We start from the raw sequence: 26,703 nt of genomic DNA on the forward strand, positions 1-26,703 counted from the left end.
GAAATGAACAGCCCCATGGGGTGAAGAATCCCGTTGGGGGGGGGGGGGGTGCTTCCACCTGAGGCCTTCTTCATCTGCTGAAGTACGTCTAGCTATGGAGCGATGGAGCTATGGTGCTAAATAAAGAATGGAGCAGTAACTGTGGGGCTATAGAATGAATGGAGCTATGGAGCTTTAGAATAAATTGCGCTATGGATCTACGGGGAGCTTTATAAGGAATGACGCCACAGCGCTCTAGAAAGGCCTGCCTTGGACAGGAGACGAGGGAGAGTGGGACCGACGTCAGAGCACGGATGCACCAACCCCAGCCTCGTGTAGCAGCAATAATCAAGATTTATTTTTTCCCTCCTACGGTGAGTGACTTTTCTTTTTGGCTTGTGCGCGTGCGTGTGGCCGCGGGGCTGATCTCAGTCCAGCCCTTAATAAGACTCATTTCACGGCAGGGAGCCGGGAGATTACATCTGACAGGACGGACGTGAGGTGGGGACCGGGAACACAGATTTCGTCGGGGGGGGGGGGGGGGGCTAAGCTTCGGTCTCCGAAGCCCCTCTCAGACCCCGGGCGCCGTCTCACGCACGGAATCCTTTCCTCCCCATTCCCGCCGGGAGCGCTGCAAGCGTTGCAAACGGCTAGCCAGGGTTGGTTTCTTTTCCTCGGAGCGCATTGACAAGAAACAGCCCCAACCTGAACCGCCATTACCAGGCAACTGCCTCGATTCGAGTCCCCCCTTAAGAGCCTTAACTTGAAGGCAAGATTGAAGGGGGGGGGTGCTGGGGAAGCAGCACTGACAGCTGTTTGGTGGGAGCTCACAGATAACCCTGCCTATCCTCGTCTACTAGCCTCCACTGTCAGCCCACTCTGGAGGAATGTTAAGTGGTGGGCAGTCGGCCGGATGGTAAAGTGATGTATGGCCCCGCGTTCCTCATGAAGCCTAAAGATGTTCCATCCCAGGGGCTTGGGGTGGGGTGGGGTGGGGTGGGGTGTGTGGGGTGGGGTGTGTGGGGGGGGCACTCTGGCTGCCAGGAGTTTGATCAGGAATTTCCATGGCTGCTGCGAGAACGCCGGGCTTATAGTTCCATTAGGAAGAGAGTGGCGGTGAATGTATTACCCCGTGACGGACAAAGAGTGCACGAGGAACGGCCCCCTCCATTATGGGATTGCACTTTAATTGCGCCGAGGAAGAGGAGAGTGCGAAGGTGTACGAGGCAGCGGACGAAGGCCGAGGGAGGAGAGCCTGAATGAGCTGGAAGCTGTGAGGTCTTCAAGGAGAGGAGGTGTCGCCGACTGGGATTCAAAGCAGACTTCTTGTTGTTCTTGTTTTGGTTGGCGTTGTTGTTCCTGCCCGGAAGCAGTTTATAAGAGTAATATCTTTGTCAGCGGGAAATAATGGAAATGACATGCATAACTTGATTGATCCTCCCCCACCAATCAACCTTTTTTTTGCTTTCTCTTTTTCTCTCGAGATGTCTCTCTTGCTCTTTCTCTCTCTCTCTCTCTCTCTCTCTCTCTTTCAATTAAATGGGTGAAATTATCTTGATAATTTCCCCACGCTTGTTGAACATCCCCATGCCTGTTGTGTTGTGCACATTCAAATTGGCTATCACTCTGCAAGCCGCCTATTGTCCTATTAATTGACATAAGGTTAATAAGAAAATTCTAGGTCTGTCAATGAGTTGACGTGACACAATATAATATCATTAGTGTGAAAATAAATAAACCACTGTTGATGTTACTTATGTCCACGATAAACCGCACAGATTTGAATGGGTCAGAGACAAAAAATAAATAAAAAATGGGCAACATTGTACTGTTATTCAAACAAACACAGACACACACGCACACATAGGCCCGCACACAATCAAACAAACACACACACACACACACACACACACACACACACACACACACACACACACACACACACACACACACACACACACACACACACACACACACACACACACACACACACACACACACACACACACACACACACACACACACAGCACTATGAATATTCAAAGAGATAAACACATTCCAGCGAGACAGCTAATTGTAACATCTGTTTAAGTAGCAAATGAGCATTGTGATAAAAGTAGACCTACCTTCCATCTTAACATTTCCTTCCTCTTTAATGTCTGCGTGACTCTGGAGCTCTTCACAATGAAGTGTGGCCCTCGTTATTCACCGAAACGATACATCTTGAACCTGAATCAAAATAATTCTTCTTCTGTAAACATGAGAACAATAATCTGGACTCTTCTCTGTACACGTGCGTGCCTGTACTGCCCTCACCTGGTGTAACGAAGCTACTGCAGGAGGCCCCTTGTTCAGTAAAAGAACTCCAAAAAAGAAAGAAAGGTCGAATTGAATGCGCCCAATGTCACTAGAAAGTCGAAGCACAAACACAAATTATTTCTTATTATGTGCGAAAAATGTCTTTCCATTTGTTTTATGAAGGATTCAATAAGAGCATTGGTCTCTGATGAAACATTATTTAACAGACCCACATGATGTTTTACAACTTAGGTCAATAAAATTCGTAAATTTGGTTAAAATTAATTTATGACATTTAAATGGTTGGCTTTGTGTTTACTTGCTGCTTCACCTGATTCATTTGGGAACCGGATAGCTGCAGTTTATAAGATGTTGCTAATGTACTTTCAACAACACATCCCAATAGTGAAACTCAATGAAAAAAACGTTGTATTCCTGCATTTACATCAATGCTTTTTATCCAAATTGGTTGACAAGTAAGATTGTGAACAATCAATCACAAAAATGTTTGATACTTGGTCATGGTTGGGGCCATTTAGAGACCGTTTTACTGGTCTATAGCTCTCTCAATTTACAAATAATTGACTGGTAATTGATTGATAATCGCTCTGACATAACATCCTGTTTTTAATTACTACTTGGGGGGTGACCTATACTGCCAGTCCTACGTTAAGGCTGTGTATAGCCTAGATAAAGGCTTTGTAGTAGACCCACTCAACCAGCAGAGAGGTGGAGGAAGAATAAATCATGGCAAGCGAATGACATTTGTTTCGCTATAACTGCCAGCAAGATGCATTGGATAGGCAATCCATCCCTTTGGACTGAAGATCCACTTTGGTCCCATCTTTATTAGGCACATGACAGATACAGATTTGTTAGGCCTTTACAGACACAGCCACTCATTCCTCTGTGGCAGTTCACAGACTTTCCTCAATATTTCATGTGCATCGTTGGAAAGAAGGAAGAACATTAGGATGCAAATGATAATTTACATCGTAAACCATATTGATGTCAGTTGTTTTTCTGCTTCGCTTGTCTAATGAATTTCACGGCGGTTCCCGAAGGCAAACACCACATTAAATCCTTGTAAGATTAGCAGAGCAGTACTTCGGAAGGTACCTCAAAATAAATGGAGATTTTGTATGCAAGCTCCAGAGATGCATGACTGCGTTGTGTTTACTGCTTTATTTTACTTTTTGCAGCATCGCACAACACTACCACGTTAAGTGAAAAGTTTAAAGAACAGTTTCACTGAAAACCACAGGATGGTATAGTGACAAGTAGGCCGACGTGATGTTGTGACTAAATGCTGCCTACGTTTGCTTAAGTGGACAACAAAGAAATTTGTATTCCTCTGAGATGTCCAGCTGAAGACAGCTTCAAACCTCTCATCTCAAGACCCGCCCTCAAGGTCATCCTGTTGCCTGGTAACCAATCAGGAGGATAATGCAGACAGTTCTGTTCTGCCAGGTACCAGGAGTTCAACATGTATTGGCGGTTGTTGTTGTTGTTGTTGTTGTTGTTGTTGTTGTTGTTGTTGTTGTTGTTGTTGTTGTTGTGGATGTTGTTACTGATCATGTAATTAGGCTTTAATAAACAACATTTATTTTTATAGCTTTCCCTATTTAATTCAAATATTGTTGTTAATGTTGGTACATTCATACAATGCTACCCTTTAACTGTGGAGAAATGTTATTTCTATTTATTTTATAAACTCATGATCACTATTCTAAGAAAGAAGAGTCACGGAAAATGGGTCAGGGGGGAGGGTCAACGTCTCAGAAGTAAACATGAGTAATGACGGTGTGAAGGGTTTCCTACAGAACGATTCTGTCCTCTTACTAGATGGTCCACTGGACCACTGTCTATGTTTTGAGCGAGATATCGTAACATTTCTGTACGTGAAGATTGTGACCAAAGTAGGTTAGCTAACCCTGAAAAGTAGTAGACATGATGGATCGCAAATCGTGCAGTATGAACGGAGGAGCGGGACATCTTCGCCACGGACCTGGGCTTGGTTTCATAACATTGGAGGACTTGAATGCCCTCACGGATGAAAATGTGGAATCAGACATGACCAGTAGCGAGGGTTATGAAAGAGAAGGAACCGAGATTGCAGAAGACGATAACCAGGATCGACTGCTTAATTATTGGCAAAACATTGGCAGGGGCCATCAAATCGATATACCACGTGGTGAGTATTTTAATCAGCTTGTATCATTAACTGCAACAAGACGCCTTCCTCATTCGTTGTGCACATTCTACCTATATTTTATATATATATAGGCCTATATATATATATATAGGCCTATATATATGTATATATATATATATATATATATATATATATATATATATATATATATATATATATTATTATTATAATTATTATTATATTATTCACTTATTTGTATAGCCATGAATTTAAAGTCTTGTTTTGTGTGCAACCCAAAATAAAACTCATCATGTCACCATTTTATAGCTTATCCCCGGTACAAAATGTTATAATTTATGAGTTACCATCCTTACTGCTTAGTGATCAAAAAGGGTATTTAATACGATTTGATTCAATTATCTGTTTGTTGACCTTGGTTGTGGTTTCTTTCAGAGATGGCCCAGCCCATTCAGCAGCTTACCGCAGACATAGAGAGTTCGCCACACAGAGAGCAGATTCCGTTCACCTTAGTGGCTCGTAAAGAGGTTGGCTGTGTGGTTGATATCTACCAAAGCGTAATGCATACACTTGAGAAGACCGGTTTCCCCTGTTATTCTGAGATTATTATTAGAATTAGAATTCAGAGAAAAGCTTTAATTGATTGAAAGATCCGCTCTGTCTTTCGGGCAGTTTAGTTTTTTAATTAAGAAAAAAAAGCTATTTCTCAGAATTCAGAGATTTTAATATTATCAATTCAGAAAATCACGGAAACATTTGAGACTATAATGCTATTCACTATTAAGTCAAAGACTTTTATCCAAAGCGACTTATAGTGAATAAAGCAACAGGTCAAATCCAAATCCAAATGTCCCCCTAAATCTTCCTGTATCTTTCTTATTGTGACTAACCCCCTGAACCCACTCCTTAAAGTGTGTGTATCATTTTAACTAGCTTGTATCTTAAAAGAACCCAGCTAAGAACTAGGTCGGAAACAGACAACACTGGGTTTGACTATAACAACTCCAACAACACATAAGGGCCCTTTTAAACGTTTATCTGTAGATTATAGTGAGGGTTAGTGAGTGTTAGTGAGTGTCTTAAATCACCGTGGACTTCTCTCTGAACGGATTGCGTTCCTCTTGTTCCCCAAACAGGGTGATGGCGCGGCGTGCGAGAAGCGCTTGATGGACACGGCGTGCTGGGCGTGCATCACGGTGACTGAGGACACCTACGAGAAGAGCATCTGCGCGGGTTTCATGAGCATCATGAGGTACATCTGCCAGCAGAACACCTCGGGTAAGTGGGTTAAATCATCGTTGTCGTCGCCGTCGACGACGTAATCATCATCGCTATAGCAACGGTAGTCAGCCACCAACGCCAAGCCCAGCCACAGTCTATTTTTTACAGTCATAAGACGAGATATGAAAGAGCTGGGAGGATGGTCGTGGTTGTTGCTGTTGTCATCCTCTGATGTGAATTGATTTGGTTTGGTTAATATTTGAAGATTGTACTTCTGCTATTTTGATTAACTCTGCGACCGACTGGTTATAAAGTCACAAGGAATTTGGATGTGTGGAGGTAAACAAAACACCCAAACAGTTTTCTCTCAGCAGATGTTGAGCCCAGACTCTATTATAACATAAAGAGGGGGAAACATCGTTCATGTTTCAAGTTTCATCCAACGGTAATCATATTCCCCCGGAGAAAAACACATTTCCGTCTGTTTTCCTCTTCCATTACAGGGAGGTACTTGGGCATGACGGTTCCAATAGTTACCGTGGTGCGAACGGATGATGCCCTTAGCCGCCTGTCCAGGGAGGTCCGGCTGGCCTACTGCCTCCCTTCCTGCCTCCAGGACCAACCCCCACTGCCTACCGACCCAGATATCACCCTGGAGACCTGGCCCGCCACGGTGCTCCACAGCAGGTCTGCCTCCACTTCCTCTGGACTGTGAATACGGTCATCAGAGAGGCTCTCGATTGGTCGTTTCTAGCCTATAGTGTTATCCATAATCATACCTTTCATTAATTATTTCACTCATAGTGGCAGGGTGAACCATACTAAGGAATAACATTTGTACATTTGCCAGAAGACAGAGAACCAACAATATATCGCTTGTAGGTAAAGACTTTCATAGAACCAGGGGCCAATCATTAACAATTGTTAGGTAAACCCATTCCCTGTGTACAACAAAGATAGCTAGGATAAGATGCTACACGATGCTACTATTTTAATCTTTAATTTTTATTTTATAATACTATTTTTAAGTGCAAGGAGGTATATCATAAAATGGGTGCATACATTAAGTGAAAGGACGCCCGACATACAACGAGTGAGTACATTAGGTGCCAGGACGTACAAAATACAATAAGTGCGTACATAAGGAGCCAGGACGTACAACATACAATAAGTACGTACATTAGGAACCAGGACGTACAACATGCAATAAATGCTTAAGAGAGGGTGTGGGGTAAGGGGGGGAGGCTATGCTTAGTCTAGGTGAACACTGACCTGTTCTCTATGGTGTATAGTGTTATCCATAATCATACATTTCATTCTTCTCATTTATAGTTGCTGATGTTGAACACTGCTGAGGTATAACCAATGAAAACATTTCATTTTTCTGAATGTTGGTGATTGATACACCGATTTTTGTACCAAACCTTCAGCATGAATGGTTGGAATACATAACAGTGTTGGGAGAATCAAACAATCACTGTTGAATCACAGACTGCCAGTAAGAAGAACGAGTGGATAAGAGTCATAAGGGTATTCAAACCTTCATTTAAAACTGAAATTCTGGCAAAATATAAGGCCTCAAAAGCCTCATTCTCTTAGGAAACCGTGAACCGAATATTAAAATGTTTTCAGACAAAGAAAACCTTTTAGAGAAAGCCGAAGGCCCTCCACGCACCAGGGCTTCGACGTAGAGCACAAACAGAAGCTGAACTTTCCTGCGTCCTTGTATTTGCCCCGGAGGCATATTAAATCACGCGCGGACGTACTCCTTTAGTCCGTTTAAATGGATCCCCAAAGGGAAATCACCATCAAAAACACAGGAGGTGGAGGGGGAATAAACACAGGTAAACACAAGGCAGCGCTCCCATTGTTTAACACGGGTGTGGTTTGAACGTGGGCCCTCTGTGTGCATGCTCTATGCTCGAGGCTCGAGCTTTGTGATGTGGAGGCCTTAAAGGCTCAGTTATGGTTCCACGTCGCCGCAAGGCAGTGACCACGCAGTCGCTTCGACGCAGTCGTGAACCTCTTTTAGTGAGCGGACCAATCACAGCCCTTGCTGACTGCGTGCAAGTCTACAATATTTGGGAAGCGCACGTCAGGCCCTTGCAGTGGACGCAAGGACGTAATGGGTCTGTAAATGACGTGGAACCATAACTAGTCTCACTGAGATTCTGATTGAAGCGACCCCTTTGTTGTTGTTGTTCCCAGGGCTTTCACAGGTCCCACCAATGAAGAGACCGTCCTACACGAAATCAGAGCATTGGCCGAGATCCTGGCCTCTCCGAACCTGCTCAGCAACACATTCGTCATCGCCGGATACACCAGCTTGGCCGCCACACACCGCCACAACGAGGTCTGGCTCCTGGAGCGCCAGTGACGTTCAATAGGAACGCCGTGGGTTAATGGTGGTTTTAGGCCGGTTCCTGCTTTGTTTGTTGTTCCCCTGGTGTCCATTTGTTCATGCTACTCCCTTGGTGAATGGTGGACGAGGACTCAATTCCTCTCAAACACCTGCTTTGAAAGTGTTAGTTATTAAGTTAATTAAGGTTAAATTAAGTGTGTCATTGGGTTTGTCAATAACGCTGCTTTGTATAGATGCATGTATGTTCAATGTTCCCGATTGGCTTTGTGATGTCTGTCATGTTGTAATACTGCACTGTTCTTGTGTTACATAGCTTGGATTTATAGGTGCTGCATGTAATATTCGAGAGTTATAAAGAGAGAGAGTGAAAAAGAGCATATGAGAGCATGATTGATCAAAATAAGCAACCAATAAACATCCTCTCCCCCTCTGCTCCCTCCCATACTACGTTTTGCTGCATTTGAGCATTTCCGTGCACCTGTGATTGACAGGGTTGATTGATTTCCCGACCATGAATGAAAAATTAAAAATGTGCTATCTCCTATTCTGAGAAGAAACTAATTTAGAAATATGTTTTTCCATATAGGTTACTTTTCGTTTTTGTGTTCGGCAAGTCAAAATGTTAAGGATGTTTAAGTGCTCCATATGTATGTTTATATTCAGGCAGTGATGAATATAATTTATGTATAGCATACCCTGTTTTTACATCAGATCTTCTTGTTAAAGTAATGCCTTTGGTCTATCACTCTCTTCTCTCAGTTATCTTTGAGTAATCAATTTTTTTCTGAAATGCGTTCCCTTGTTCGTTTTGGGGTGCTTTTAATATATTAGGAGTGTTGTTTTTTTTAAGCAGTAATGTGTGGATTTGACAAAATGCATAAAACGTCATAATAAAGTATGCATGCCGAAAGGTATGGTAAACAACCACTTTGAGAACTTTTATCTCTCCCACACGCTTATTCATCATCTGAAAATTAATTATAATATATCCTATACGTACAGAATTAGACCTCCGTTAGTGGGAGACGCAAGAATATGAATGAGTTTTCGAGATTTGGTAGCCTAAATACATTTTTATCTACGAGGTCTCAGCAGAAATATGACCACATTTTGTTTCGCCTCATTGGGGACACATTATTAATTGTTGTTATTATTGTTATTATGATCATTATTACGGTAATTATTATTTTTGACGAATAATTTCTGCCTCATAAGTTCAGGGTTCATTCGCTTCTCTTCCAAAATGGCGGAAGAACCAGCACGAGAATGGAGCGATGATCAGCTCAAAAGTGATGATCTCCCGAAAAAAGACCTTATTAAGTTTATCCAAGATAATGCGGCTAACTCGGTACGTTGAATCATTTTGGGGGTGTCTAATTGATACGTGTATGAAATTGCGAAGTTAGCATTCAAGCTTGCGTTGCGTCGCACTGGCTGGTATCTGGCGATGCTAACCGTGTGCACTGCCAGCTAGCGGCGAGGCTAGCCATGCCTCCGCAGAGCTAGGCTAATGTGCGTTGAATGCACCACGCACCATGCATGTAGTGGCGTGCATCCCACTGTATTGCAGCGGATGTTATCCACAAAATGGAACGGAATTTCCTATTGTATGTTTTGAATAAAATGCAAATGAATAAAATGGGACTTGGGTCCCACCTTTTTAATTTTTTTTATTTTCTGCAGATTCTGTGCGATGACTCTGTGAAACACTAATGATTTATGCATGGTTGTATCCTCTTTCAGTTTCTTGCCGAGCACAAGCTTCAGGGAAACATAAAGAGTGTTGCGAAAACGGCAAAGAAAGAGCAATTGATGATTGCCTACAATCAGCTGTTTGAGACCAAAGTAAGTGATATTTAGCAGTGAACTAATTTTAAGTATATATTTAGAAAAATGTTTTGAATTCCTACATCCTTTTTAATAATCAAAGGTTTATTTTTAATGTTGTATTAAACTGAGATCACATGCATGTTTTTTCCAATAGGAAATGTGAAATGTTGGATAATAACTTGTTATTTTTCCATTTACAGAAATTTAAAGGAACTGAACCCATTGAAGAAGTCATTGAGCAGGTTAAAACTGTAAAAATTGAGGATGACCCGAGTAAAGACGCAAAGACAGAACTTGTGGATGAGGTACTGTTCAGACATCTATATTTTAACCATTAGTGAACCATGGTGTCTGATAAATTGAAGCCAAATTCTGTATTCAATCTATATTTTAACACATTCCCTTCTAATATCATACATCAGTCTCATCTTTTGTGATATCCATTAACTATGCATGGAGAATCCCATAGGTAATTTACTTTTGTAATTCAAAACATTCCACATTTTTAAAGCTGAGATCCTTATTGCTTTGCTTTTCGAAGGGTCCACCCAAGTACTTCAAGTCGGTGCTGAAGAAAGGCGACAAAACAAACTTCCCCAAGAAGGGTGAAAACGTGAGCTGCTGGTATACGGGGTCCCTGGTGGACGGCACCGTCTTCGACACAAACATCCCCACAAGTAGGCCTCATTCATATCCATCTCCCAACTATTTCAGGTTATGATGAGCCTGGCCAGTTATCTCATTGTGTCCATCTCCTCTAAACCCCACAGCGGCCAGAAAGAAGAAGCAGTCCAAGCCTTTGAGCTTCAAAATTGGCATGGGCCGAGTCATCCGAGGGGTGAGCGATCCTAATGGCAATTATATGCAAGCAATGCTTCAACGGGTATCGCTATGAACGGATATATCCGGAAACATCAGTGCCCTGAACTGCCTCTTCATAACATTATGGTTGATGATCTGATTGACTATTTATTTCTTCTCCTAGTGGGATGAGGCCATCTTGACCATGAGCAAAGGCGAGACCGCCAAGTTGGAAATCGAGCCAGAGTGGGCCTATGGGAGGAAAGGTCTTCCAGAGAACAAGTATCCTTTTTCATTTGGACAAGCTGTTGAGATTCGTCTTGGGAGTGTGAATACTTTACACTGCATCAATAATAATTTCACAATAAGACATGTATGCCATGATGGGGTGATGTTTCTTTAGAAGAATATATGAAGTAGGGAGTGATGTTTTCATGGCTACCGAATCTTTGCTAGAATAATGGCATAATATGTGGCCACGGATGCATGCAATACTTCTCATTTACATTGAGGTAGTTTACTTATTTACATTTTGAGTACACCCCAAATTGCATATTTTAAGCGATGGGCCTAAAGTTGAGTTGGTCCTTTTTTGTTTGACTTAAAGATCTATGTATTTATATCAAAATCCTATGTCCTTTCCTTAACCTAACCTTCAGAATCCCTCCCAATGCCAAACTGATCTTTGAAGTCGAACTGGTAGCTGTGGACTAGCGGACAAAGGCTCGCATGCACATCCCAAACTAAGAAAAGTGTCACAAGATGACCATGCTTGAAAGATAACATTTTAATTCACATATTGATTACGATTGGCCTGGTTTTGTTTACACCCGTTAATGGTTTGTTTGTCTTGTCAAATTGTTCATGTATTATTTACCTTTCCAGCATGGCCAAACAAGTGATGACTTGTCAATACTGTACATAACAGGAGTCCTGACGTTTTTCTGTATTTGTTTTGCATGTTCAACGTAAGGTATGATTAAAGAATTTTGAAACCGACATTTGCGATTTTATTCCATGTTTTCCAAACTTGGGGGTGGGGTTGTAGGCTAGATGGATATGCTCTAGCTATAAAGATTAATTTAATAAGACCTGGAGATTTTAATCATGGTAGTTGATATAATTAAAGTGTCGGTCTGTCCTATATTCAAACATTGAATAAGGATTATTAGCCATGACTCAACTAAGTGAGCAAGTCATCACAGGTCAATATTGTAAGAAGCTGTTTTGGGTTTGACTTATGCAGATGACACCAGGTTTGGTGTCAGAAAATTGGGTCGTAACTCAAATCTGCAGCCCAATTCAAAATGTCCTACCTTAGTTCTATTCATCCATGTCAGTAAATAACTTCAGTAAAATGACAAGGTTGGTGTAAGGATTGTAAAGTGGCTAGGGTAATGAGGCAAAAAAGGATTGGCATCCTTGGGCAAGATGTGAAACTCCTACCTGCAGAGTAATTAAACTGCATCCAAATGAACCCTGCCAGACGCTGTGCATTGGTGTCCAATGCCAATTATAAACAAGTGCATCTTAAATCCCTATACACAGGGCTCTGAGCTATGGCATATTCAATTGGTTATATTTAAAAATGTCCCAACAGAACAGTGCACGGCTTGAATACCATTAAGTAATGCAAATATAATTTGGTCATAGATCTCTCTGCTATGCCATGTCTTGTTTCTAGACAAGCACATTAAGATAAATGACACTTAGCAACTACAAGTGATTTGTTCACCAAGTCAAATCTTTATTCTGTGCAGAGGAAAACATTTCATTTGGTAAACAAAGATGTGATGTGAATGCAAGTCATCTCCGCCCAGGCGCTATAAAGAGCACTTAGGAGTTGGCATTGGGTCCCTTCTTCTTTCCGAAGGTGGGCACCACGTTGACGAAGCGCCGGTTGTACTGGATGCGACGCTTAGCCCGGCCGGTCTTCTTCTTCTTCTTCTCCTGCTTGTCAACCTGGAAGGATCATGGGGGAAAAAGCAGAGTTGCATCGACACGGTCAATGATTTTAGTGAAAGAAACCCACGCCTGTAATACAAACATTGAGGGAGTCATGTGTGATCATTTAAAAGCAGTTTAATTAAATAAATAAAAAAAAAAAAAAATGAGAAAGTATCGAATCATGTACCTTGGGGGTCTGTCCCCTCACTTTACCAGCACGGGCCAGAGAACCGTGGACCTTGCCTGGAAAACAATAAATGAAGTGAGTTACAATTAATTGTGGCGAGTATCAAAGCATCAAAAAATATTTTCTTCTGACTTTGGTCATGATTTAGCCATGACAACAGGTAAAAATCCTGTTGGGCTAATAATTAGCTACCTATTACAATTTCGCAAATAATTCAAACCACTTGGCCTTCATGAAACACAATCATGAGCCAGCAGGGATTCATACATACCTCCAAGAAGCCTTCCAGCCACCTCCAGGGTACAGTGCTCAGAGATTCCACAAGATGCCAGAGAGAGGTCATCCTCCAGTGGGCAACCGGCGAGCAGCAGCACCTGGTCTTCAACCAGGAGACCCTCAAGAGCCTGGACGTGGGCCTGAAATACACAGCAAATAGTTTCGGATTAGATGGCGTCTCGAGAATGATGGCAAAAATAGAGAGACATGACGGAATATTGGGTAGGAATGTACCTTGATAGCTCCAACGGTCTCCTGACCCGTCACCTCAAGGGTGTGGGTGTTCTGGGCACGCAAGAAGAGCTGCATCTTGAGGCTGGGACAAAAAACAAAGTGTTGATTGCAAATATAGTCGGTCAATTACTTTCATCATGCCTTAACATATAGATCGCATTAACCTGGAGTAGGGGATAATCACTTTAACTAAATAATACAGGGAAATCGTTTAACCAGCATGACGGTGGATCATATTATACCAAAAAAAGTGGCCACTACAATAAGGTGCATCAGGAAAATATGCGTGGAACAATCTCGAGGTAATAAGCTAATGCTATGCTACATCCTTAGCCACATGGGGCACGCGTTCTGGAGAATCGAATAAAAATAAGACTTCTTGCACAAATATTTACAACTCTATGTTATATTCGTGATCTGCGATATAAATTATATAATATAATGGCGCCTCTTTGCTTTCAACCCTTGATAATACGCACTTTAAACAGAATTTCGGCAGGCCTTACCTCGTTTGATGCTAGTCGATCAACGCTAGGCAAAAAAGGGCTTCCGATCGGTCCGAGCTGCGCATGTGCAGATTTACGTAAACTGGGAGAGCCGACGTAACCTTTTGACTACTTCCGTTTCAAGTATGGCAAAACAAATATAAAAACAAACTATATTCTCTGCGGTCCTAACTCGAAGTCTTTAAAGTCCTGATTATACTACGCTTCGTTATTCAATTGGAGTTCACTACTCAACTCGTCCTGAACCTGTCGGTGTCCTGGAATGGATTGATTTGAACTGTTGTGCCCTGTGCTTTATACTCAATAAATGTTCAAAGTGCAGTTAACAGCCAGTCGCATCTGATAATTTGCTGTACTGTTGTTCGTACTTTGAACTGTATTTTATATTCTTAATTTGAATCGACACAATTAATCTCAAGTATTGGGAGGGAATCATTAAGAATTCCATGCATAAAAGTTAGCTCTGTTGTGCTAATCCCTCAAAATCAATCCCCTGTTCATATTCATGAGGGGCATCTCTCAACATGTTATTATCCATGTTGACTTAAAAAGGTAGCTTTTACTTATCATAGTAATAGATCAATTGATAACTGATTATTGTACTTTTCCTGATATAACAAATGAAGCCACATCATATAATATCAATCTTTATTATGAAATTAAGCAAAAACAAAAAAAATAATTCCCTTTCTCTGTGAAAAGAGGACCATGACATGTTAAAAATCGGGGTGGAAAGAAGAGACAAGGGGCCACCGAAGTACACACAACAATGCCTTCTTTTGAAACCAAAATGGTCAACAATCAGATTTTTGTGAAAAGACCGAAACCGAATCATCCGCTCTAAAAATTAACAACTCCAGAGGTAACAAAATTGCCTTCAAATGAACATGCAGAAAAGAACTTAAGGCCTGGAACACCAGTGGTTGGTAAGATGAAAAATCAGGCGATCAACATTCCGCCAACAAAGGACATTGATAGATTATTGATATCAGAATAGACATGACCGAAGGGGATTATTGTCTTTTCTCTATCTTTATTATTGGGTCCATCATGTTGGAGGAGGAGGATAGTACTGGTTATACTGGGCGTACTGGTTGTACTGCCCCCAGTTGCTTTGTCCCCAGTTGCTATATTGTTGCTGCAAAAGAGGAGAGAAAAAAAAATAGATAAGCAAAAATAAGTACACGACACCAAACGTTTTACATCGACAACTATTGAGGCAATTTAGCTACTACTAGCTACTAACACAGTACAGGTCATTAATTTTAACCTAAGAGAGGCTCAAGCATGACTAATGGTAATCTGCAGACATGAGGGTTGAACCCCGACCCCGCCAAGAATGAACGGCTGTACAGTGACTAGGGGGCGAGCCGTACCTGGTACCAGCTGTTGTAGTTGTAAGCCGGGTTGGCTGTCAGGTCCTGCCCGGCGGTTCCAGTGGTGGAGTTCTCTTCCGCACGCTGCCTCTTAGCGTCTGGTTCCCCGGAGCTGCACACAAGGGGTTTCAGGTCAGTCCAATGAAACGGAGCAAAATGACAACTACCCTTCTTTAACATAATACAGCACACGGCACAAAACTGTGTGCACTTATATTAAAAATATATATATTTGGTCCAATATGCCGTTTAAGTTTCTACTACTATTCCTTAATTGTTCAGATTCACTTTTGAGTTGCTTTTTTAGAGTGACCAAGTGTTAAGTGTAGAATTGAATGTGTCCGTCGTTTAAAATAACAGATTGTTGAAAGGATTCCTATGTGCTCAACATAAACTAAAAACACAATTCTTCGGAACTGTGAGCATACTTGTTACGCTTCGATTCCAAAAATCAGGCGCCTAGCTAGACAATGCGATAAACCATTGTGTGTGGTAAGGGTGGTGAAAAACAAAAAACAAATGGAGGGAATTACCCATTCTCTGCTTTCCTCTTGGAGGATTCAGTTTCCTTTTTAAGCTTCTGCTGCTCGTCGTATGCCGCCACAAGTCTGTGAAATGTAAAAAAAACATGTTAAAACAAAGGGCTTACACAGCATCAAGACCTCAGAAGTAACATGTAGAAACCACGGTGTCGGAGGCGGCATGGCCGAGGGGAACTCACACATTGATATCGCTGCCAAAGTCCTCCAGGAACTCGACTTTCCGTTGGGAGAAGAGCAGCCGGCACTCGAGGGGCAGTGAGCTGTTCAGGGCTTTGTCGAAGCAGGCCAGGATTTCACCCTCGTTCTCCTGCACGTTCCCGCTGTACTCCAGCTCCAGCAGATTGAGATACAGCCTGGGACTCGTCTGGAAAACCACCGGAAAACACAGAGGGTCATTTATATATTAGATGAAAACACTGCATAATTTATGCAACACTTTAGGAAAAAAATCTTGCATAATCTTAAAGTGCAGTTCCCTCAAAGCCATTCCTTTTTGCTGTACTTTATACATTTTGTAATGTATAAATGTTTAATGTTTTTGTTGATTTTCACTTTATTTGATACATACAACCTTTCTTTTAGATTAAAATTTTGTTGTTCTGACCGTGTTCTCGCACCGTCTGGATGACATGTACATTTTGTTGTACCACGTGCCATGACAAGGGGTTGAGATCGATAACGAGTTAGATAACCGACCCGGTGGCATAACGCTCCTGGCCTCGTGCCGGCTCTCACCTCGTCCTTCTCGATGGCTTCCAGCAGCACCTTCCTCGCCTTGCTCAGGCTCTTCTGCACCTTCATCAGCTGCCGCGCCAGCTTCACGGCGTAGAACGACGTCTCGCTGGCGTCCTTGGCCGACGCCATGGCCTCCCGCAGCAGCGTCTCCGCCTCCTCCAGGTTGCCGTGGCGACGCTCCAGGCTGACCCTCCGCAGGCGCACCATGGCCAGGGACGGCAGCGCCTCCTCCAGGGCCTTAAGGATGCCGCGGGCCTCCTCCACGTTCCCTGGAAGGAGAGGGGAAACACAAACTAGGTTTTTAATTCTTTTTCTGTGGTGCGGACACCTGGGAATGTGGACTGTGCCCGTGGGGATGACCTACTACTTCAGTTCCGGGAAGAGGGATTTTTCATGTGGTTTCAGGATTAAACCCCTCACCTTTCGTTCCGATCCTATAGCTAGATTAGCAGAAAACTTGTCTATTTTCTTAACACTTAAAAACTAAACTCCTATTATCATCTCCACCTCATTACTGTGAAGTGGAGATCCAGTGCTCCAGTACTGTGATGGCCACCTAGTTGACCTCTGCTTAAAGCATGTGTCGTGTTGCCTTTGTTGTCCAACCCTGGAGCCGGGTCTTTACAGTACTACCAACCAAGCCCAGCTCTAGTTGCGATTAGAGGCAAGAGAATACAGCAGATTGTGGCTCACCCTGTTGTTCCTCATAAGCCGCAGCTAGAAGGTGGATGGACGGCTTCTTGGGCAGGTGGATGGTGCACGCCTTCTTGTAGACGTGTCGCACGCCCTCAATGCTCACGCCCTCTAGATATTTTGCATACTTAAAGAGCGAAACACAGGACGGGAAGTGGCAGTGGGCACAGAGGGAGAGTGCGGGGAAGGGCAGAGAACAGAGAGCGGGAGGAGGGGGGGGAGTAAAAATAAAAAGAAGAGGCAGAAGAGAGACCAGCCATTTTAACACTGTAACTTCGAGGGTTGACCGAAGTGAATTTCTTCATTGTCAAGAACGTTGTTTAAAATTTTCTGTGTAAACCCATCAGCACCTTCATGGAACCAATTAGATAAGTTTCTGTAAGGTAGTGGGAGACGGAGAAGATGCAACGTAGTAGTTGGCAAATGCTGCAGTCAAATCTTGTGTGGCAAGCTGGCCATCCCCTAATACAACAGATACAGTCACATATCAACGTTACACGCAGAGAGTGCAGGACGATTTACTGTGTCCATGTGATTATCATCGTTGATGGGAAGGGGGGAGGGGGGGGAAGTGCAGGGTGGGGTAAGTGGGGAGTGAGAGGGACAACGATGGGAGTACCTTGGTCCAGAACTCCTCGTAGAGGGCACACGCGATAAGGCACCGTTCAAAGAGCACCACCACTCGCTCGGGGGTCCCGTTCTCCATCTCAAAGTCCAGGTACTCCTTCCAGTTGTTCAGCTGGGCCTTCTCCAGGGATTTCACGTGGAAGTACGGCCTCTTAATCTGAAACGGCAACACGTTTAATACAAACCTCCTCTAATTGCTCTGGTTGACCAGGAATGACAAGCTGTTATTTTAGGCGCACACTGGTTGGATGACACTAAAGTCAAAGGGGAGCTTTTCACAACGTACCCCTTCTTCAAAGGCCCATCGCTTGCTGACTTCGTGTTCGTTGTGGTTGAAGTACTCCTGTCGGGTTTCGGTGACTTTGTGACGCATGTTCTCGATCTCCGTCACTCTCTGCATTAGAACACAAGAGACCCGGTTAACACTCATTTACCCTTTTTTCTAAATCACACGGCAAATGCTCCTTTTTTTTTTTTTACCAAATCAAAGCGGACGCCAATGTACCTCTTTCCCTGGATCACTACTCCCTAAAACTTAACGGCCATGGCCTGCCTGCAAGAAGTTTCATCAAGAGCTTACATTTATCGGCATCATGAGACAAAAGAATGGGAGGGGAATTCAAGCCTTTGTTGTAGTGATGCCTGGGGGGGGGGGGGTACGCCGGTTGGCATAGACCCCCCCCCCAGGGGCAGGGTTCTTGTGGTGTACCTTGGCAGGGTCCGGCAGGTCCTCCATGCCTTGTGGAAGCTCCTCCTCCGCCGCTGGCGTGTCCCCGTCCTCCCCAGCCACGGTGGTGATGCTGGCCTTGGAGAGCTCCAACCTCAGCTGGATGAACTCTTCCTCCGACAAAAAGTGCTTGGGGTTGTTGTTCTGAACGTGTTCTTTGAACCTGGCGGGAACAAGGTGGACCCATTAGGTTTCTGGAGCTTATTGGGGCGCAGGGGCAAATGGACACAGCAGGTATTCTACTAACATCATGGGGTGAGTGAAGTCGCTGACAAAAGATATGATAATGTGCTATGATAAAGACTCCCAAACATATTTCATACGAGGCCAGCCGTATATGAAGTATCAATCGGTGGATTCAACCGTCAAGGTCAGCGACACGCATCATAATTGTTCTCCATGTTTGCTGCGTACCTCTGGAAGTGCTGGGAATACAGTTGGGTGGGGATGCCCAGGATGCGATCATAGATGTTTGTGACATGAACCAATTTCTCCTGCTCCGTCTCCCAGTTGATGTAGGCTTCCCACAGCCGGTCGGAGCGAAAGTCTGTGCCTGCCGCCAGTACCGCATGTTCATAAGCACTAAAGAGTCAGAACAAACAAAAAGAGTCAGGACGCAATTTTTCGGTTTGCATCGGATTGTCGGTGCCGTAAGTAGTAAACGTTTATAAATGCTACTTTAACGGCACGACCAACCAAAACCCAATTGGAATCTAGATGGAAAGAGTGTTTAGTTAAAAACATGAGCAGCTTTCACTGCTTGGCCACCTAGAGAGTTTGTTATGTACGATCATTCAAAAAACCCATGTTTCCCCATAGACATTTAACCGATGGAACCAGGAGCCTCGGAGGCGGGACTTATTCTTCAGAGGTCTATGATGCGATATGTTGTCCTTTTCTTATAAGCTGCCTAAAATGGCAAAGGTTGGTTTCATTTCCTCAAACTGACGCCAGACCAAAACAAGAAGTGTAACAAAACCAACAAACCTCTTGTTCTACGGACATTAAAACAGAAAAGGAAAGCTTTCCCGGCAAATTATTATTTATTTTTTGTTGAAATTCTTGTTGTTCTGTCTTTCTCCGTGAGTGCTCGTGAATCTGTAAAGCGGCCTTGAGCGTGACAAAGGCACTATATAAACTAAACTTATTTTATTAATATTATTATGGAAAGCTTTCCCAGATACATGTACCGGATGCCAACTTACGCTCTGATACGTCCTTCCGTTTCTGGGTCGGCAGGGTCTGCGTTTTCTTTGATGAAGGACAGGTAGTGAAGCCACAGGTCTACGCTGAGAGGGATGGCCTGCAAGCCGTGTCTGTACACCTGGGGACGGGAAGAAACGGCACCGACAATGAGACACAATTGACAAGATGGCGACAGAACGCGTGATTAAAACACGCGTGGCAATATAGAAAACGACAAAATGGTAGAAAATGGTATCTCAGAGGAGACACTAATGTTTAGCAGTATCATGATATCCCCGTGTCTTGGTCATATTTACCTCCTCCGCGACCTGTATGTTGTCGTGTTTTTTTTCGATGTCGGCATACTTCTTCCAATAGCCGTAGCAGTACGGATAGTGGAGGAAAAACGCATCAAATGCTTTCCTCACCACTAGGAGAGCATTCTGTAAGAAAAGAAAAAGAAGGAACAAACAGAACATCAGTTTAGGTGTCTAAAGCGCACACATTTAAAGGTGTGGTGGTTAATCTCTTAAGGAACGTGAATAGAGTACTTCTGTGCATTGTTCACCTCTTGCTCAACATACTGCAGTAGATAGACCCAACTGTTGAAGTCCTCTGGGTTTGCCTCGCACTCCTTGAAGAGCTTTTCAAACTCTGACGGGACCTCGGGCTCTGGGGGCGCGGGCGGTTCCTGGGTGACCTCCTTGGCCGCTTCCTCCAGCTCCATACCATCCTCGGACATCTGAGGAGCCTCGTTGCCCCCTTGGAGTAGAACGCGTGAAGGGTTAAGCGAGTGCAAAAGGTAGAGCGGCATCACAATCTCAAGCCATCAGTTATGCAAAATCGATGAACACACAAAGCAAATTACCCTGGAGACCATCTTGGTCCACAGCCTCTGGTGCTACAGGGACCTCCTGGCCTTGCTGTGTGGACTCCTCAGGCGCTGCCATGTGTTCTACCTCAGGTGACTGTGGGGCAACATCGGTTGGCTGAGGAGGCTGCTCCTCTTGGAAGAGCTGGGCATTTGCTAGCTGGAACTGCTCCACCGCTTTTTCCACTGAAGCCAGGCCTGGAGACATCTGTTGTTGTTGGGGACCGAAGGAGTCCTGGGAATCCACATGCAAGACGGTGTTCTTTGAATCGGGCTCAGCAGGGACCTGGTCCAGAGACCACTCGGCAGGGGGAGGGAGAACTGGAAGGTCTGGTAGAAAGCCGTTGCCAGCGCCCTCCATAGCTTGGGAGTCCCCACTGCTGGAGGAGTCGGTGTCAAGAGTTCCCGTCATGGGCTCGTCTGTGTTGTTATAGTCTGGTAACACAGAATTTGAAAGTTATTAGACAACGCATTTTTTTTTTATAATTAAAAAAACAATGTTTCTGGATAAAGATAATTACAGGAATTGTATATTGGACTGAGTTGTGGGACGATTTGTTGGCGACACCACGCCAAATGGAGACGACACCAAAGAGTTGTTGTACTTTATAAATCGCAAAACTTTTTTGCCACGTTTCCTATGAAATACGCCTTTGCCGTTTCAAACAACAATGTCTTCCCACAATGGTAACTGTCCAATGAACAAACCCTATTTGAAAGTCACGGATGTCCGTTAGGTGCGTAGGGCCAGGTATGCGGTAGTAAAATGTCTAATTACAAAATGGGGGAAGTCAAATAACAAATGTGCAACTCAGTTGTAACAAGCCGTATGTCTTCCCCGCTTTCGGACTGTTAATGAATCAGGGTGCCAACAAAATAATAGCAACCCAAATAATCCGCAGCTGTTGCAACCTGACCCTAGTCCCATTTTTCAAACTAAGGCCAAGTTATTGTTGGGGCATGATAGTTAAAATAAAACATGCACTCACTCACTCCACACAAAACGAGTTCATAAGAGATCGTATTAATAGAAAGTCGACGGTAACACCGTTTATTACGTTTAGAAATGGGCCCGTGTTAATACTAAATCAAGACAGCACATTTGGTGCGAGGAAGTGTAGGTTTCGGTATTACCAACATTAGCAATCGAGACTTTAGCTAGTAACACATCCCTTCCGTAGACAAGTTCCTTTCTGTCTTGTTCAACGTTACGAAGATATGCTGAACAAACAACACAGTAGACCTCATTCAAAACACGCATCATGTATTTGTTCTGAGGTGAATGAACTATATGTAATGTGCCCTTATCTGCCAGTCCCAATGTGTGTGTGGTGTGTGTGCTCCACGCTAGCTAGCTAAGGTAGCTAATTTTAGCATCTTCTCCGGAGCCTAAAACGCAACACAAGAATCACATCGTGCTCGGGAAAATCCGTCGAACCAACAACACGCGACGATCATCTCACCAGTATGTTCCATGAAAATCGGGTCGAACGATTTGCGAGTCGATCTCAATTACTTAATCTTATACTGAAGTGCGGCACATCAACTCTCATTCTCGACAACTTCCAGGGGGCATTTACGGAGAAGGACGGCGCGTGCATCGCGGGACAGCGCAGTGCCCGTGCCCGCCGCGACGCGGATGGGGGGGACATTACGCGCCCCCGATACCTGTTCAAAAACGATATAAGGATATAGTATAAGTTGGTGGTCAATTTAGGGTTTATCTCAGTTAAGACTCGTGTTGGGTAGTTTTAATAATTGTGTTATTTTCCATTAGAATAGCCAGCCCAGCTTATCAAAACAATCTATAATAATAACAATAACAACATATATACTAATATTTTACTGCGCAACCAACGTTACTTCCAAAGAAAAAACTTGCAAATTGGTTTAATGAGGACAACTTTGAGCATGATTCGTGAGGCCATCAACTGAATCGTGTGTCTTATACCCCAGCCCATGTTTTAACAAAGTAATTTTCTGCACCTTAAACATTACGAAGATTACGGCAACAAATCAAAAGTCAGATATAATCAACAACCGGCCAGATTCAAATGGCGCCCATTTGCACTTTTGTGTCGTTAGGGTTCGTGCTAGTTCGCACTAGTACGCCTGCGCGGGGCCACTGGCGTAGTAGCGCATGAGCAACGGAGAGGAAGTGGCGGGTGATCTAGGTCCGCACCTTTTCCGGTAACACCGCTCTGCCTCTGTACTGCTGTGTGACTGAACGGCTCGGCTGTGAGAGAGCAGGGGCGAAGAGAGGGAGAGAGAGAGAGAGAGAGAGGCGAGAACGGGGAGAAAGAACTTGGGGACGGGGGCTGCCGCTGTCGCAGGTTTGTCAGTCTACATTTGAACGTTTTTTGTATCTCAAAGAATGCTCTTATTGTTCGAGGGACCGCCCGTGTAACAGCGGCGACGACCTAAAGTTGTGCTCCGGCGCTGACACCCCTCCCTTTTCCGAACCGCTCTTGTGTTACAGGGTAGGGAGCGGAAAGTCGGATGAATCGATGACCTTTTGGGCGTGCTGCCTCTTGGTGTCCCGACGCAGATGCCGTTGGGAGTGATTCGAGTGGTTTCCACGAGAATGTTACCGGAGGAAACCTCGGTGTTTTTGAATTTAGCGATCGAGTGCCTCTGAGAGCAAGTGTTGACACCCGGCGGCCGAGGAGGAAGTCGGAACTCTGGGCTTGGACAGGGCCTCATTTACACGGCGCGATAGTCGCGGTCCTTTGACTCATCGCCTCTCCCTTTTTGGGTCCCAATCCACGGGAAACTACTCTCCAAACGACGATTCTGAAGTAAGTAGTCTTTGAAAGAATTGGAGATATATCCCGACATTTCTTTTTTTTTTTGTTAACAGTAGAGATAATATTAATCATTCCCCGATTACACAATCTACACTATTACTATTTGTTAGCTGCTTAATTCATACGGGACATGATAATAATACAAGACTCCTTGTTCTCTTTGTGGCAGTTACCCACCTCTACATTTTGACAGCTGTCAAAAGTGTTCCTTCTATCACGTGAAAAGTCACTTGGATGTCACAACACTGTGCCTGAGAGACTATAGTCCGTTTATATTCTACCGAAAGCACAAAGAATTACTCTCCAAAGAGAGCACACCGTTCATCTTCCAAGGAGGTATTTATGAAAAGCCAACGAAATGGGGAAAATTCTTTCGAAGATCTTTGGCAACAAGGAGATGAGAATATTGATGCTTGGACTTGATGCGGCCGGCAAGACCACCATCCTCTACAAGCTGAAGCTGGGCCAGTCCGTCACCACCATCCCCACTGTGGGCTTCAATGTGGAGACCGTCACGTACAAGAACGTCAAGTTCAACGTGTGGGACGTGGGCGGCCAGGACAAGATCCGCCCGCTGTGGAGACACTACTACACCGGCACGCAGGGCCTGATCTTCGTGGTGGACTGCGCCGACCGGGACCGGATAGACGAGGCCAGGCAGGAACTCCACCGGATCATCAACGACCGGGAGATGAGGGACGCCATCATCCTGATCTTCGCCAACAAACAAGACCTGCCGGACGCCATGAAGCCCCACGAGATCCAGGAGAAGCTGGGCCTGACCCGCATCCGGGACAGGAATTGGTACGTTCAGCCCTCGTGCGCGACCACCGGGGATGGACTCTATGAGGGTTTGACCTGGCTAACCTCAAACCACAAATCTTAATGCCCATGCGATTCCGGATCAGACTGTTTTTTCTTCTTCTTAAAGGATAACGTGTTAAAAACATGAAGACCCCCCCCCCCCCCCCCACATGGCAAAGAAAGAATTAGAAAAGATTCTGAAGTAATTGAAATGGAAAAAATAATCAGCTTTTTTCATAAATGTAAAACGAGAAAAAACAGTCCGGTTATATTCTTTTTTCTTTTTTCGATAACAACGGGCTCTTCATATTTCCGAAGTTCTTGAAGGCAAAAAGACGATTATTTTGGGCTGGATTTTGTTTGCTTTTGGTTCTGTAGTATTTCACTTACTCGTCTGTATAATCATTACTTTTTAAGTACAACATAACCTTTATACTTTGAGCTCTTATTGCAATTTAGTTCCCTTTTCCTTTCTGCATTTAACAAGAATCTTTTTTAACTTTGTGCTAGAGCTTGCAATTATAGCTTTGATAAGGAACACAGACCCTCTAGTCGGCCTTGACAGTATTCACATAACCCGACTTTTGCTCCACAAGTCGGGGGAGACCATGAGAATGTTTGACATGTCCGTGTATTTACCAGAAAGGACGGCCTATCATCAGCAAAACAAGTTGGCCGGTCAAACTGCCCACCGTAGTCTAAGTATATGCATAACGACCATTTCAGGACCTCGCACAAACATGGCTTTTCAATTGTGATTGTAAACAATGTCTGCAATGGGGAAATTGGCGGATTTTGTGTGTTTTTGGGTGCAGTCATTCCATCCATGATGTCTACGTGTTCATTCCACAGACACTTATCTGGATGCTGGATAAACGATAAAAAAAAACGACACTGTGATGTGGATATGCTTTACTTTGTTTGACATAGTTTATTTTTTACCACCTTTCCTGTTCCCTTATCCCATCTCAAGAGCTTCCATGAGTGAATACGTGAAGGTTCAGCTGCCTTTTCTTGGGAGGCCACCAGTTACAGGTGGCCCCTTAGACACGAGACATTCACTGCAGCCAGAATCTGACTGCTGAGTCTGCATTGCAGCAGTGTTGCAAAACTACCTACCAAGTTTCACAGGAAAGAAGGGACGCTTCGGGGCTGTGTGTTTCCGCACCTGTCTGTCTGTCTGTCTCTCTGTCTGTGTCTGTCTGTCTGTCTGTCTGTCTGTCTGTCTGTCTGTCATCCACTTTTGAACCCCAGTGAGGGTTAAATGAAGTCTCCCACTACCACTGCATCCATAGTGCTTTAATGCTTTTCTTTTCTCTAAACAATCAGGTTTTTCCAGCGGTTGTCGTTCTGAAATAAACGCGTGCGGTGACCTCGGCTCAAAGGTTATAGATAGGCAAGAGGCTTTTTGTTTTATTTTTGTTTCCACTTGCTATGCTGTTTAAAATAAAAACAGGTTATCCAGACCACTTTTCAAGCGAAGCCTTTTCAATGCGAGACCTCAAAGGAGGAAGTTGGTGTGGGGTGACTTAATGACGTAGAGAATTAAAAACTAAGCAATAGTGTGCGGTAAAACCGTACCAGTTGCCTTTCCGCTGTGAGTCACACTGACTGAATAAGTGATGAGATCTCTAGTTTCAACCTAGTCGTTATCGGTGACGCCTTCATGCCTTAGGGTTAAGTGTATTACGCCATTATTTTAAAATAGCATGTTTTTTTCTTCCTCATACAAAGCAAGCACAACATTAAAGGAACATTTGAAATGTCTAATGTAGACGGTGTCATGGTCGGGAATGACTCATACCGTTTCCAATCAAATGAAAGACTTTGGTGTACTCATTTCACCTTTTCTGTTGAACACGAAACTCATGTCCTTCATAATTCATACACTTATCAGTGGTTCAAATTCAAATATGCCACATAACGGATTTAAACTGACTCAAAGTCAAATAAATGAAGTGAGATTGTAGAATCTATTTGTTTGGGGAGAATGTATGACTGAAACCACTTTTTCACAGCAGTAAGTCTTACTACGCAAAAGTTTTTGGGACATTTGGGATTTGCATAAAAAAAGGGCTTTTGGAACACCAGAGGTTTAAGGTTAATGTTCAATCATGGTAACACACCAGGCCCGATCTCTTAGTCCTCTAAAGGAATCCCACGCCCCTATCTCTCCCTCTGCGTGAGTGTGGAATGGCTGTATTTGCTCAGCCAGTGTTTGTTCTGCGACTGAGTGGAGTTTGACCCGCTGGGAGGCATGTGACAAGCACAGTGCACTGAAGTTATGCCAGGCAATGACACGTGCCCCTGGCCATTTTCTTCTCCAAAAAACAGAAGTTTGCGTCCCCCGCCCAAAAAAGACTAGGAATTGGTATCCACTTTAATGTCTCATTTCATCTTTAGTGGTGTTTTCTTACTTGGCAGGTGGTTAATAGGTGGTGGAACTGGAAACATCACAAATGCACCATTTCCTTTTTCACTACAAGTGAGTAAGATACGTGTTCAAAAGCAACTGGGTGTAC

The 26,703-nt window shown here is 43.8% G+C and overlaps 5 protein-coding genes across 6 annotated transcripts; 3 read left to right on the top strand and 2 right to left on the bottom strand.

The window, feature by feature from the left end:
• Window positions 1-4,088: 4,088 nt before the first annotated feature.
• On the top strand, window positions 4,089-8,952 carry LOC130374758 (heme-binding protein 1-like). Its single transcript, XM_056581703.1, has 5 exons — window positions 4,089-4,471; window positions 4,886-4,977; window positions 5,587-5,728; window positions 6,175-6,358; window positions 7,880-8,952. Exons 1-5 carry the CDS (start codon window positions 4,228-4,230, stop codon window positions 8,046-8,048), a joined length of 831 nt encoding a protein of 276 aa, XP_056437678.1. The 5' UTR covers window positions 4,089-4,227; the 3' UTR covers window positions 8,049-8,952.
• Window positions 8,953-9,250: 298 nt separating this feature from the next.
• fkbp3 (FKBP prolyl isomerase 3) lies at window positions 9,251-11,669 on the top strand. Its single transcript, XM_056580673.1, has 7 exons — window positions 9,251-9,381; window positions 9,777-9,878; window positions 10,064-10,168; window positions 10,405-10,540; window positions 10,634-10,701; window positions 10,849-10,946; window positions 11,324-11,669. Exons 1-7 carry the CDS (start codon window positions 9,277-9,279, stop codon window positions 11,376-11,378), a joined length of 669 nt encoding a protein of 222 aa, XP_056436648.1. The 5' UTR covers window positions 9,251-9,276; the 3' UTR covers window positions 11,379-11,669.
• Window positions 11,670-12,387: 718 nt separating this feature from the next.
• Window positions 12,388-14,078, bottom strand: faua (FAU ubiquitin like and ribosomal protein S30 fusion a). Its single transcript, XM_056580676.1, has 5 exons — window positions 13,815-14,078; window positions 13,309-13,390; window positions 13,070-13,214; window positions 12,799-12,854; window positions 12,388-12,626 (listed from the first exon to the last, which is right to left on the bottom strand). The coding sequence occupies exons 2-5, from the start codon at window positions 13,381-13,383 to the stop codon at window positions 12,501-12,503; spliced, it is 402 nt and encodes a 133-aa protein (XP_056436651.1). The 5' UTR covers window positions 13,384-13,390; window positions 13,815-14,078; the 3' UTR covers window positions 12,388-12,500.
• Window positions 14,079-14,156: 78 nt separating this feature from the next.
• prpf39 (PRP39 pre-mRNA processing factor 39 homolog (yeast)) lies at window positions 14,157-22,190 on the bottom strand. The gene is made up of 15 exons (XM_056580672.1): window positions 22,034-22,190; window positions 20,568-21,005; window positions 20,268-20,461; window positions 20,017-20,142; window positions 19,720-19,838; window positions 18,929-19,096; window positions 18,497-18,677; window positions 18,074-18,181; window positions 17,780-17,944; window positions 17,161-17,287; window positions 16,468-16,736; window positions 15,912-16,096; window positions 15,724-15,798; window positions 15,191-15,302; window positions 14,157-14,952 (listed from the first exon to the last, which is right to left on the bottom strand). The coding sequence occupies exons 1-15, from the start codon at window positions 22,044-22,046 to the stop codon at window positions 14,863-14,865; spliced, it is 2,370 nt and encodes a 789-aa protein (XP_056436647.1). The 5' UTR covers window positions 22,047-22,190; the 3' UTR covers window positions 14,157-14,862.
• A 488-nt stretch (window positions 22,191-22,678) lies between these two features.
• Window positions 22,679-25,647, top strand: arf6a (ADP-ribosylation factor 6a). Of its 2 annotated transcripts, XM_056580674.1 has the most exons (3): window positions 22,679-22,903; window positions 23,050-23,368; window positions 23,547-25,647. In XM_056580674.1, exon 3 carries the CDS (start codon window positions 23,736-23,738, stop codon window positions 24,261-24,263), a length of 528 nt encoding a protein of 175 aa, XP_056436649.1. In that variant the 5' UTR covers window positions 22,679-22,903; window positions 23,050-23,368; window positions 23,547-23,735; the 3' UTR covers window positions 24,264-25,647. The 2 variants fall into 2 exon arrangements, with proteins under 2 accessions (XP_056436649.1, XP_056436650.1); XM_056580675.1 differs by lacking the exon at window positions 22,679-22,903 and having other exon boundaries at window positions 22,910-23,368.
• The last annotated feature ends 1,056 nt before the right edge of the window (window positions 25,648-26,703 follow it).

Source organism: Gadus chalcogrammus, chromosome 21, assembly GCF_026213295.1.
Source record: "Gadus chalcogrammus isolate NIFS_2021 chromosome 21, NIFS_Gcha_1.0, whole genome shotgun sequence".
Classification (NCBI taxonomy): Eukaryota; Metazoa; Chordata; class Actinopteri; order Gadiformes; family Gadidae; genus Gadus; species Gadus chalcogrammus.